Source organism: Loxodonta africana, chromosome 20 (genome assembly GCF_030014295.1).
Source record: "Loxodonta africana isolate mLoxAfr1 chromosome 20, mLoxAfr1.hap2, whole genome shotgun sequence".
In the NCBI taxonomy this organism is placed as follows: domain Eukaryota; kingdom Metazoa; phylum Chordata; class Mammalia; order Proboscidea; family Elephantidae; genus Loxodonta; species Loxodonta africana.
This window is the reverse complement of record NC_087361.1, coordinates 70,565,418-70,578,471: the sequence shown is the minus strand read 5'-3', so window position 1 is coordinate 70,578,471 and position 13,054 is coordinate 70,565,418. Positions and strand designations below refer to the sequence as shown.

The 13,054-nt window shown below is 55.3% G+C and overlaps 1 protein-coding gene across 4 annotated transcripts in view; it reads left to right on the top strand.

The window, feature by feature from the left end:
• SOX13 (SRY-box transcription factor 13) overlaps positions 1-12,429 on the top strand; it is a 55,112-nt gene extending 42,683 nt beyond the window's left edge. For 2 of the 4 annotated variants that reach the window (XM_010590234.3, XM_023548296.2), the window contains exons 3-15: positions 270-381; positions 466-552; positions 2,662-2,834; positions 3,294-3,362; positions 3,736-3,850; positions 4,007-4,063; positions 6,536-6,621; positions 6,868-7,030; positions 7,499-7,608; positions 7,750-7,846; positions 8,308-8,451; positions 9,545-9,761; positions 10,652-12,429. In XM_010590234.3, the coding sequence (XP_010588536.2) occupies positions 270-381; positions 466-552; positions 2,662-2,834; positions 3,294-3,362; positions 3,736-3,850; positions 4,007-4,063; positions 6,536-6,621; positions 6,868-7,030; positions 7,499-7,608; positions 7,750-7,846; positions 8,308-8,451; positions 9,545-9,761; positions 10,652-10,928 (1,707 nt within the window). In that variant the 3' untranslated portion in view covers positions 10,929-12,429. The remainder of the gene's footprint in view (positions 1-269; positions 382-465; positions 553-2,661; positions 2,835-3,293; positions 3,363-3,735; positions 3,851-4,006; positions 4,064-6,535; positions 6,622-6,867; positions 7,031-7,498; positions 7,609-7,749; positions 7,847-8,307; positions 8,452-9,544; positions 9,762-10,651) is intronic. The other 2 variants (XM_023548298.2, XM_023548297.2) reach the window with 2 other exon arrangements.
• Positions 12,430-13,054: the final 625 nt, after the last annotated feature.

Genomic DNA, 13,054 nt, shown 5'->3' with positions numbered 1-13,054 from the left:
CATGTGGGATCAAGCAGCTTGTGAGTCATCAGTCCCAGATGGAAACCCAGGTCTTTGGTCTTGAAGTCTTTTGTTCTTTTTACCTTATCAAGTGAGGTCAGAGCAAAAACTGGGAAAGTGGGGAAGAGGAGCCCTACAGGTGGAGCAGCAGGGGTGGGTGGAGAGCCTGGGGTTCCCTCAGGGCAGACATCACTGGGATGGCTCAACCCTCCTCAGTCTGGCTCCCCCTTCTCTTGTGGGTGACAGTGACAATTCAGGGTGTCTTACAGGGCTGTAGCTCTCCAGAGAGCAGTGGGTCCCCAGAACCCAAGAGACCAGGAACCGCTGAGGCCGCTTCTGTAAGCCAGGAGAAGTTGGACTTCAATCGAAATTTAAAAGAAGGTAAGATATCTGCCCTAGATAGACAAGGGCCTGGGGCAGAGAGGTGGTGGGACAGTTGCTCCTGATCCCTCCCCTGTCTTCCAGTTGTGCCAGCCATCGAAAAACTGCTGTCCAGTGACTGGAAGGAAAGGTTTCTGGGAAGGAGTTCTGTGGAGACCAAAGATGTCAAAGGTGAAGGCCCGCATGGGTGGGGAGGGAGAGTTGTTTGAACCCCCTTTCCCTGCTGTGAACCTGGCCTGGCCATGAGTCTGGGTCTGCGTTTCTGGGCAGTGCGATCTTGGTAAGAGATACTTGGTACCTGCATGCCTGGCTTGTGCCACCCTGGGTCCTGCCTGGCCCTAAACCAAACCCAACCCACTGCCGTTGGGTCGTAACTCAGCGACCCTATAGGACTGAGTAGAACTGCCCTATAGGGTTTCCAAGGCTGTAAATCTTTACAGGAGCAGACTGGCACATCTTGCTCCCATGAAGCAGCTGGTGGATTCAAATCCCCAACCTTTTGGTTAGCAGCTGAGCGCTTAACCACTGCTCCACCAGAGCTCCTTCTGCTTAGCCCTAACCTATTGCCGTCAAATCAATTCCACCTCATAACAACTGTATAGAATAGAGTAGAACTGCCTATATAGGTTTTCCAAGGGAGGGGCTGGTGGATTCAAACTGCCGACCTTTTGGTTAACAGCCATAGCTTCCTGTAGCTCTTAAACACTGGACCACTGAGGCTCTTGCCTGGTCCTAGGGGGTGTTAAAAACCTAAGTGCTTAGAAAAACACCAAAAGTTGGTGTAAGAGAATATATTTATTGTGAGTAGACAGGATTTGAGCAGCAAGTGTCAACATCTCGGGAAGGCCCAGGGAAAGCGGGTTATATAGGTCATTGTTTTGTTAGTTTATTAGGAGATACCATCAGGGTTCCAGGCGATTGGAGAAACTGAGTCACTAAGGACATGCCAGACATTTTCTAGTCAGACCCTGGGGGTTCCTGCTCCCTGAAACTGGCTGTGCAGAGATAATTCTCTCAATGCCTAAGGCAAACGACCTCAGCTAAGCTGCTAACTAGGCTGTTGTATGACTTCCTTAAAGGTTCAGGGTTCAAAAGGACACCTAAAGGCAGAAGGCCTGAGTGAGTGACCCCAATTCCATGAACTCAGAGATCTGGATTCCAGGAGAGTCAAAACGCTTTTGTAAGAGGTTACAACCATCCCTTACCTGGTCCCCCAAACATTAGGTTTGGCTCATTCCCACACAAGAGTGGCCTGGTGGGAATCAGGTCCCATAAGGGATTCAGGCTCTTACCAGACTCTTGTGATGTTGAACGTGTCATTGCCACTCCCTGGGCCTAAATGCAAAATGAGCCCAAAGTTCCCTTTCACCACTAGTAATTCTAGGCCACCAGGGCCTCGCTAAGTGAATGACAAGTGGTTATTAAAAGGGTGCTGCCTGGGTTCATTAGAGGGACAGTTTTTCCAGTGTGTGATCATCACACCCACAGAGGGAACTTTAAAATAGCGCAGATGCCCAGGCTCCGTCCCCGGCCTGGCCTCAGTATTTTCCATAGGCTCCCTGAGTGATTCTCATACAAATGGTCTGCAGCCTGAAGCTTAGGAATAAACGATTGTAATAAATAATTGCACCAGACGATTAGCTAAATTGGAAGGCAGAGAAGCGCTAGCATTTACTGGTTGAGAACCGTGTACCAGACACTGGGCTAAGAGCTTTCCATGTGTTCTCTGATTTCACTCATAGCGGCCTTGTTAAGTGGCTGTTATCATGCCCATTTACAGATAAACTAAGGTGCCCTTAGAGAAGTTCAGTAACTTGCCCAACAGCCTGTGAGTTGCTGGGTTGAACCCAGGTCTGTCTTGCTGCAAAGCCTATGTGTGTCCCATTGCACCCTCCTGGGAGATAGTGGTCCACGCTGACCTTGCGGCACTACACACCTGGGGCTTGGTGCTCGAGGGTAGGTCGGATGCTGAGATGGCCCATCAGAATTTCTAGGGCTTAGAGTCGGTGCCTAATAGTGGGGAAGTTCTAGGCCCAGCTAGTTGTGAGGGTAACAAGATAAGGAACCTCTTCCAGAGCAGAGGTCGTGCCTTAGTCATCTCAGTCACTTAGCCTTTCACAAGGGCCTGGGATATAGCAGTTACTCAATAAATGTCAGGTGGGTGGATGGATGGGTGGATGGACGGGTGGGTGGACTGATGGGTGGGTGGATGGACGGGTGGGTGGACGGACGGACGGACAAATGAAAAACCTCAATTGTGGCTCTTTCACTGTGGGGCAGGGACCCAGGAGAGCCTGGCAGAGAAGGAGCTCCAGCTTTTGGTCATGATCCACCAATTGTCTACTCTTCGGGATCAGCTCCTGACAGCCCACTCAGAGCAGAAGAACATGGCTGCCATGCTCTTCGAGAAGCAGCAGCAGCAAATGGAGCTGGCCCGGCAGCAGCAGGAGCAGGTAGGCCCAGCCTGGTGTTTAGCTGTCTTTCCAGGGGAGGACTCTGTTGGGCTCTAGAGAGGAGCACCTTGGTGGTAAGCCTAGCCAGTGCAGGCTGCAGCCTGGGGCAGGTGGGGAGGGGACCATGGACTGGCTGTAGGGCCCCTACCTCTGGCTGACTCATAGGCCCCTGGAGTGGGGCGGTGACGGGTGTTGAAGGGACTCTGCAGTAAGAGCAGCTCACGGCTTCCTGCCCAAACCCCATTCCTGGTCCTCTGAGGGAAGGGTGAGCTCCCCACAAAAGGGCAATAAATTCTGAGGGGTGACTCTTCTGTTCTGCCCCCTGCCCAGCCTTCTCAATGGTTTGCTCTGGTGTAGAAGGCAGGGTTAGGTAGAGCCAGGGAAGGCGGCTCTGTGGGGGCCAGGGGTACCTGGGACCTAATGTCCACAGTCTCTGGCTCACTCTTTCCCCTCAACCAGATTGCTAAGCAGCAGCAACAGCTAATCCAGCAGCAGCATAAGATCAACCTCCTTCAGCAGCAGATACAGGTAAAGAGAGGGGAGAGCCGGGAGGAGAAAGAGGGCCGCGCGGTTGACACCAGCCTGCAGTGGTGCAGAGAGAAGAAGGGATCATCCCGTGGGCATGACCCTAAGGAGGGGGCTCTCATTTCTGCTCTAGACCCTCCCCGCTCTTCTTTCTCTGTTTTAAGGAAGGGGCTGAGTATCTTCCTCCTCAGGTGGGAATTGAAGGCAGGTAGACAGGGGCTTCTGGAGGCGGTGTGGGGTCAGATGGACCCTTTTGAAGACTATCCCCTTCCCTTATCCTCTGTTTCTCATCGGTGGGCCCATCCTGTGTCCTGGGCTGACCATAGCTGGGTAGCCCTTTGGGCCCCTCAGGACTCACAGGTTTCTTCGCCTTCAGCAGGTCAACATGCCTTATGTCATGATCCCAGCCTTCCCTCCAACCCACCAACCTCTGCCTGTCACTCCTGACTCCCAACTGGCTTTGCCTATTCAGCCCATCCCCTGCAAACCAGGTGAGCATGTGTGGGGAGGGGTCCCACCGCCAAGGCTGACTAGTTGTAAGGTGATCAGGAAGGAGCCCCAGAATTGTTCTTATCCATTAATTTGCTGCTTTTGGGGCCTCGTTTTCTGGATCTGTCCAGTGGAAGAATTATTCTTTTCTTCTGCAGTTCGCTGGGAGACTGAAAAGAAACAGCATTTTGGAAACCATAAAGTGCTTACCAGATGTAAGATGACATGGCTAATGTAGGGCTTGTCTCCCCAGTTCTGGTACCAGAACTATGAACTCTACTGATCATTGGCATTAACTGAGACTAATGCTTCTACATCCCAGCAGCCAGTGTTTTTACCTTCTCGTCCCCGCTCTGCCCTGGCTATGCCACGCATGCCTGTCCCCAGTCGCTGAGATTCGGCAAACAGATGGAGTGCTCCCCACGTGTCAGACCCTGCAGTGCTGGGGTGGCCGTGGCCGTGACAAGATGGGGTCTCTGAGCTCCAGGAATTTACAGTCTGGGGAGGGAGAAGGAGAGTCATAACTGGGGAACCAGGGAAAGCTTCTTGGGGAGACATTTGATCTGGTCCTGGGAGAATGGGTAGGATTGTGAGGGTGAAGCTGGGGGCTGAAGATAGAGGACACGGGGAAAGGCAGGGACCCCAAGTACTTGGCAGGAAGCTGCAGGGGGTGTCAGAGAGGGTTGAGGAGAGGCCATGCCAGGGGTAATGGGACTCAGCCAGGAGGGTAGTTGGGGCTGGAGCGCGGAGCTTGGAATGGATTCTGTAGGACATAGAACACTTTTGACCACCTGTGTAGAGACTATGTAGTCACTCTGGCTGTGGGGTGATAAGGTATGGAGTGGGGACCAGCAGGACCACGTCGGAGGCTGCTGAGGTGATTCCAGTGATTGGGGATGAGAGCCGAACTGGGGCAGTGACAGTGGGGATGGAAACAGAGAATTGTTAGGCCATAATAATGAAGGGTCATAGGGACAGAGAAGCAATGCCGCCCATATTTGGCCCAGGAGTGTGAATGGCTTTAAAGTCAGTTCCCTCCGGTCTACCCTGCCTGTTGCGCCAGTGAGAAAGAGCAGGAAAGAGAAGGCCCCCAGGGAGAGTTCCTTTGCATCCACCTCAGAGCCAGTAGGCCATGGGTATGCACTCATTGGTCAGCACCACTGACTTGGGCCTACACCTGGCTGGCACCAAGGGTTGGGGCGTAGGGGAAGAACAAGGGGATGAAAAGGTCAGGCCTTGTGTTGAAGGAAGTTTCTGTTAGCTGGGGAGACCCAGGAGAGGGAGGGTTGATGTGGAAGATGGGGCAATGGCGCAAAACCACTGCAACTCCAAATGAATATGAAACAGTGCTATGGAGGTGAGGAAGCCAGAGGCCTGTAGAGAGGGACCGTAGAATGCTTTCTAGAGCTGGTGAGCAGGAAACGAGCTTCTGAAGAAAGGCTGGGACGGGCAGGTCAACCTCCTACGTTGTTTGCTCCAGAATTCTAGCAGGCAGGGGCTGGTGGACTGCCAGATCCGCCTTCCTAAAGCTGAGGGTGAATAACGTCCTTTGCCAGCTCTCTAGCTTCAGAAGGCGCCCCTTTGCCTACAGCAGAGTCCAAACTCCTAAGCTCAGCATTTAGGGGCCTCTGCTCAATGGCATTGGGTTTTTTTTGGATCTGACCGTAGAAACCTGGTGGCGTGGTCGTTAAGTGTTGTGGCTGCTAAACAAACGGTCGGCAGTTCGAATCCACCAGGCACTCCTTGGAAACCCTATGAGGCAGTTCCACCCTGTCCTATAGGGTTGCTGTGAGTCGGAATCGACTTGATGGCAGTGATTTTTTGGATCTGACCTTGCCCACATGCCCAGTCTTACCCCCACCTCTTGCTCACACCCCCAATTCCATCTTGGCTTGTCTGCGCCCTGCCTGCTCTGCTGGCACCAGCTCCCATCTCAAACCCTCTGCCCCAGAAGCCTGTTTTAGCACCCCCAGCTGGAACAAAGTTCTCTGGCTCACTGCCTGTGCCACCCACAGCACCCCCTTCCATGTGCTTAGTGAGTGGTATGCATGGCTGTCCTCCATCCTGTCAACTCCTTGAAGTTGGGCCTGGTTGAGGGTGAAGCAGTGTAGGTAGAAGGGAGAGAGCACCATGTAGGGGGGAAGGGATGGGCTATGACGTCTAGAGGTTCAAATCCTGATGCTGTCATTAGCCATTTGACCAACCCATTTAATCTCTCCAGGTCCCAGTTTCTTTACCTGTAAAATAGGATAATGATGTATTGAGTAGCTGTTACGTGCTACACACTGTATTACTGTGAGAAAGCGCACACGAGAGGTGCTACACAACAGGTAGCTGCTTTGTTCCCGCACGTAGTAGGTACAACATAGAAACATGGTAGGATGAGTAGGTGGTGCACCATCTCCCGTTTCACCATTGGGCTGGGACTCTAGTGTCTGGGAAAGTCTTCAGAGTGGGCTGGGAGGGGCAGGAGCAGGGTGAAGATGCTGATCGGGGTGCAGGGACACTGGGGGATGAGGGGATGGGGGGTCTCTAGCAGCACTTTGGGGCTGGGGAGGGCAGTGGTTAGAGCCAAGTTGGGTCAGCCCCGAGGCTCTGCCCACCTTGTGGTGCTGGGACCTCGTCAAGCAGGGTGTCTGCTGTTCTGTGCTCATCCAGGATTTCTCTCCTTGCCGCCTTTTCCACAGTGGAGTATCCGCTGCAGCTGCTGCACAGCCCCCCTGCCCCAGTGGTGAAGAGGCCTGGGGCCGTGGCCGCCCACCACCCCCTGCAGGTACTGCCCCTGCCCAGCTGGCCTGGGGCCCCCTCCCTAGCTGCTGCCTTCCCAGGGATGTTGGGGTGTAGATGGTGAAACCCTGGCATCTTGCATTCTTGTTCACCTGCTCCTCTGCTCCTCTTTCTCTGCCTCCTTGTCTTTTCTGGGTATGCTGGTCTTTCTTACTGTCACCATCTGTCCCCTCTGCACCTCTATGGGGGTTTGCTTTGGTGTCGCACCCTCTGACCTTCTGGGTCTCCCCAGGAGCCCTCCCAGCCCTTGAACCTCACGGCCAAGCCCAAGGCCCCCGAGCCACCCAGCACCTCCAGCTCCCCCAGCCTGAAGATGAGCAACTGTGGACCCCGCCCCCCCAGTCATGGGGCCTCCGCAAGGGACCTGCAGACGAGCCCCCCCAGCCTGCCTCTGGGTAAGCTTTCTGTCGCCTGCACCTTTTCCTTAGCCCTTACCAGGGGCAAGCCAAGGAGGCATGACATGACCATGATGTGGATACGTCCCCTCCTGTCTCTGGGTTACAGTTCTTGTAAATCAAGGGGTTAGACTTGCTGTCTTAGGTTCCTTTTAGTTCCAACATTCAGTGTCTCATAAGGCTTCCTCCTCTTCACCCCCCTCCTCCATATCGATCTGGGCACCCAGGCATCAGGAGTCCAGGCCACAGGGTATGTTATTCCCATTCCTGGTCTGTTGGCGCTGCGTAGGGGCCAGTGCTAATGGTGGCCCTGTAGACATGCACGGTGCAGCAGCTCTATGGACGGACTACTAACTCACAGGAGGACACGGCATGAAGGCTGCTGGAGGAGGGGCAGCAGGGTTGGGTTTGGACTTGGGCTCAGTGATCCCCTTCAGCTCTCTCTTCCCTCTCCCCCCTTTCCCACAGGCTTCCTTGGTGAAGGGGATGCTGTCACCAAAGCCATCCAAGATGCTCGACAGCTGCTACACGGCCACAGTGCAGCCTTGGAAAGCTCCCCCAACACTCCCTTCCGTAAAGTATGGGCCCCAGCTCCCCTGCACCGGGAACAGGGGACAGATGGTGGCCAGGGGTGGAAAACTCAGAGTCTGAGGCCACCAAAAGGAGGGCAGTAGGGGAGGCAGAGGGACTGCTGTACAGGTTGCCCCTGTCCACCCCAGGACCTCATCAGCCTGGACTCGTCCCCAGCCAAGGAGCGGCTGGAGGAGAGCTGCGTGCACCCCCTGGAAGAAGCCATGCTGAGCTGCGACATGGATGGTGAGGGCCCCGGGCTTGGGGCTGACGGGCAGGGGGCCCCGCCGCTGCTTCCACACCAGGGCCAGGGTGGATCATGTCGTCTGTCCCTGATCACCTCGCTCCCTTAGTGTGTCTATGGAGTCTTCTCCAAGCATGTGTGCTTCTTTTGTCCCGTTGTCTGTTGGCTGCTTTCCTACATCTTGTGACTGCAGGCTTCTGCTGTCTCTCCTCAGAGGCCTTTGCTCTTGTATCTGTCCTGTGTCTGTCTCTGGGTCCCTGGCTGGGCCTCTGCTGCTATCTTGCTGCTGGCTGTTGGTTTCCTCTGCACCCTCCTCCTGCCTTGTTTGTCCTGGGCTTGTTGTCCTGGGAGCCTCCCCAGCACCTCCTAGTGGTCAAGTAGGGGCTGCCTGTTTTCTCCCTGCCCTGGGGTAGACCCTTCACCCCAGAAAGGCCACCCAGCTGACTCAGCCCCTGCACCCCAGGCTCCCGCCACTTTCCCGAGTCCCGGAATAGCAGCCACATCAAGAGGCCCATGAACGCCTTCATGGTGTGGGCCAAGGACGAGCGGCGGAAGATCCTCCAAGCCTTCCCGGACATGCACAACTCCAGCATCAGCAAGATCCTCGGTGAGGGCCAGTGGGTGATGCTCCAGGGACCAGAGGCCAGCAGGACCATGTGGAACTCTGGTGGAATCTGAAGGGCGGCAGGTGTCCGGGGGTGAGGGGGCAGCTCTGTCCTGGGGTCTTGTACCATTGTAGGGCTCTACTGGCAGCACCTACACCCTAATACCCAAGAACCTCCCCAGCCCCAAAGTGCCACTACAGACCCCCCCATCCCCTCATCCCCCAGTGTCCCTGCACCCGGATCGGCATCTTCACCCTGATCCTGCCCCTCCCAGCTCACTCTGAAGACTTTCCCAGACACTAGAGTCCCAACCCAATGATAAAACAGGAGACAGTGCACCACCTACTCATCCTACCATGTTTCTATGTTGTACCTACTCTGTGCAGGAACAAAGCAGCTACCTGTTGTGTAGCACTTCTCGCGTGTGCTTTCTCACAGTAATACAAAAGCACCCAAGGACCTACTTCGGAGGGGGGAGTTGTGCGTGTGTGTGTGTGTGTGTGTGTGTGTGTGTGTGTGCGCGTGCGTGCACTCTGTCCCCCCGATCCTCTCCAGTCTTTGCCCAGGCCCTCGGAGCTGGCTCTGGCAGGCAATAGGAGAGACTGTTGGTAGAAAGGCACTCTATACCATATGTCCTTACTGGAGGCCTCCAAGGAGGTGTAGGCAGGGCAAGTGGGGCTAGAAGACAGCGGCGGTTTTCAAGATTGAGACTTCTCCACCGTCAGTGCAGGTCCCTTGTCAACTAAGACCAGGTGTTTTGTCCTGAGCAGGGAGCCTTCTGGGTCTGGGAGGCCTGGCTGGATGCTCTTTTGTTTATGTAAACCAGGCAGACCAGAGGCCTTGGAGCAACTTTCGAGTTTCTGGGCAACTGGGGAGGCAGGTGGGTGCTTAGCCTTCAGCTGGCAATTTGAGTTCATTCATATACGCACAACTTCATTCATGCATTTGTGCCAAATCCAAGGAGGCCTCTCTCTCTCACCTATTATTACCTTGTTCATGTACCTGGGAGGCAAAGTCTTCTCGGAGGCTCCGGGGCCTGCAGGGGGCAGGGGTTGGCTGGGCCCTGCACTGACACCTGCCCCGGGGATGGGCCAGGCTCCCGCTGGAAGGCCATGACCAACCAGGAGAAGCAGCCCTACTACGAGGAGCAGGCACGGCTGAGCCGGCAGCACCTGGAGAAGTATCCTGACTACAAGTACAAGCCGAGGCCCAAGCGCACCTGCATCGTAGAGGGCAAGCGGCTACGGGTGGGCGAGTACAAGGCCCTGATGAGGACCAGGCGTCAGGACGCCCGCCAGAGCTACGTGATCCCGTAAGCAGGTCCTCTGCAGGTAGCTCTGTGTGTGTGTGTGTGTGTGTGTGTGTGTGTGTGTGTGTGTGGCTCATGTGAGTGGTGGGTGTTACCGGTACATGGCTTGCCTTTGCATGCAACACCAGAAGGGGTGCAGTGTGGGTGTGTATGTCAGCCAGTCCGTGCCAGTCTGCATACCCATGTGTGGGCATTACCAGTGTGGGGCAGGCCTGCGTGTGTGACTCCTGGGTCACCGAACATGGCTTTGTGTGTGGCTGTGGTACTTTGAAATTAAAGACACAGGTCTGTCACTATGAGTGACTGCTAGTGAACTGTGATGTCTGATTCATCCGAGTGACTAAGCATTATCAGCGCATGGCTGGGCCAGGAGTCACTGAGGATGGCTGCGTGTGGCTGTAGTAGGTACTTTGTGGATGACGTAGTATGTGACAAGAGTGACTGGGGGACTGGCCACATGTACCTGCAGCAATGTGCCTCTGGGTCCCCTTTCTGACGAACACAATAAACATTCAGAGGTATTAAAACTCAAAGCATTCATCATACAGGAGGGTTCTTGACTTGACCATAGGAGTCACCCTAGTGGGTTCCTTTAAACAGGAGCTCCCTTGGGGCATTTAAGATATGATAAAAATCTCCAACAATTGGATTCACACATGATCTTCCAAGATTATCATCTGCGAAACGTGCCCATGGCGTGGGGACTATATACATGTGTGGCTGAACTTGACAGTGAACTTGGTCATCAGAAAGCAGACCAGAGGGCAGGTGTATGAGTCCTGAAGCCAGGCAGGTGTGGCTTGGGAGTGCGTGGGCTGGGAAGGCCTGGCGAGAGCTGAGTTGGGGTGGAGGTGAGGGTAGGTCTGCAACCACGCCCCTTCTTGGCCTCTCAGCCCGCAGGCTGGCCAGGTGCAGCTGAGCTCCACGGATGTCCTGTACCCTCGGGCGGCAGGCATGCCCCTGGCACAGCCCCTGGTGGAACACTATGTGCCCCGGAGCCTGGACCCCAACATGCCTGTCATCGTCAACACCTGCAGCCTCAGGGAGGAGGGCGAGGGCGCTGAGGACAGGCACTCGGCAGCCGATGGCGAGATGTACCGGTACAGTGAGGATGACGACTCAGAGGGCGAGGAGAAGAGCGATGGGGAGTTGGTAGTGCTCACAGACTGAGCCTGGCCAGGCCCCTCTTCCCTCAGGGGGAGACTTCGCCCCTGACCCAGTGGGCACAGCCAGCCAACCTAGACTATGTTGGTACTTGGACTTGGGTGTGCCCGGGAATTGGGCACAGCTGTGTTCCTGTAGATATATTCATGAGGGGACGTGCCCCCTCCCCACCACACTGGCAGGCACACCTAAGGGGCTGTTGGCCTAGGTGGGCAGGACCTTCATGGTGGGGATGGGCTGAGCTGAGCTGGCTGAGCTCCTTGGTCCTTGGGGCCTATAGCCAGGGGACACTGTATGACCATCGCCTCGTGTGGGTCTAGTGACCCGGGGGCATGGCAGCTACGGACCTGTCCTTCTGGGGCCACAAGCTTTTTGTCTCCATTCTTATCCTGGCTGGACCAGCCACCATGGGACCAAGACTCCCTCCCACACCCCCCAGATCACTCCTCTATCTCAAGATCACTTTGTACTTTGTGCAAAAGGGCCTTTCTGTCCCTTGCTGTCTTTTTCTTCTTCTGCCAAGCCCATTGTGCCTCTGGCTGCTCTGTGTGTGTGTGTTCATCTATTTTCATTCATTGCTTAAAATATTTATTGAGTGCCCACTATGTGCCGGGCACTGTTGCTGAGTTCCTGTGGGTGTGTCTCTTGATGCCACTATTGCTTCTCTGGGGGCCTCTTTCTGTGCCTCTCTGTGTCCCCAAATTGCTACCTCTTTGTCCGTTCGGGTGTCTCAGGTTCTGTGTGTTCTTGTGTGCATCTCTCCTGTCTCTCTGCAGGGCCCTCTGTTTCTTTCTCCCTTTCTGTCTGTCTCTGCACCTCTGGTGCCCTCTGGAGTCTCTGCAGGCCCCTGGTCTGGGCCCGGGCCCATCAGCCTGCCTGACCTCCTGCCCCTCTTCGCTGCCTCCCTGCCTCGCCAGTCTGTTCCCACAGAGCCATTTTTAGCTCTGAGCAGCATGGGAACATGTCTCAGCCTCCAAGGGGCTTTGCCTGGTGGCCCAGCCCCTGGTCCCAGCCTGAGGCCCAGGAGTGGGGGCAGGAGGCTTGATTGTGCCCCCTTCCTGTGTTGACAGAGGGCCTGGAGGGCAGGAGTCTCCGTGACAGCTGGCCTCCATTCCATCCCCATGGGGTGGGGGTGGGGGCTCCCTCATCCTCCCCCACCCACCCCACCCCCTTCCAGTCCTCCTCCCTTCTTTCCTCCACCCTCCTCCCACTCCACACTGGGGAAGGTGTCTGCCCCGGTCAGTTCTATATTTCCCTAAGAAAATCAAGCCCATTGGAGCCTGCCTCCAAAGATCCAGAACAGCCCTGGGGTCAAGGTGGGAAGGGAACCCCACATCCCACAGGGGCAGACATGGAGCCTGTGCCTGCATCCCGCCTTTTCCCCTCCCCTGGCGACCCCAGCAGCTCCTTCAAGCTCCCACTTCTTTCCAGGCTGTTTCTTTTTTATGACTGTAAACATAGATAGTGCTTTATTTTGTTAATAATAAGATAATGGTGAGCAACTTAAGCAGCACGTTTCTCCTGTTTACACTGGGGAGAAGGGGTTTTTTGTGTTGTTGGCATAATAAAGACAGACCGTTTCAGAATCTGGCCCTTGCTGGGGCAGAGAGGCTGGCCTTAACCCAGAATTCCTGAATGTGCTGCTGGCCCAAGCACCACTGCCCCCTGGTGGCAGCTCACGGGAGCTTCAGGCGTGGGGCCTGGGAGGAACCCGCCTAGAGAGGGAGGCCAAGCCTGGGGAGTGCCAGACTTGACCCACAGAGCCACACTATGCATAAGACACTACCCCTGCGTCATGGAGGTGAGCCAACCTCACCAAAAGTGCCCACCCAGGTCATAAGAAAGAGGGCCGCTAAGAAGCTGTAATGAGTCCAGAAGCTTGGATTCTGCCCAAACTAGCCACCTGGCCTTGGGGGAGTCAGGTCTCCCTTCTGGATCTCGATGTCCTCATCTGAAAACAAGCCTTATCCTTTTGGAGAAGAAGCCCTTTGAGACTGTAATGAAAGCTGTGTGTCTTCAGCCCAGAAAAAGCTCCCAGGCACACCCGAAGCCCATTCGTTTATGTCGCCCTCCCTCCCATGCTGATTAGTCAACCAGGGTCTCTAAGGATGTGCTTCAGGGCTCTACCTAGG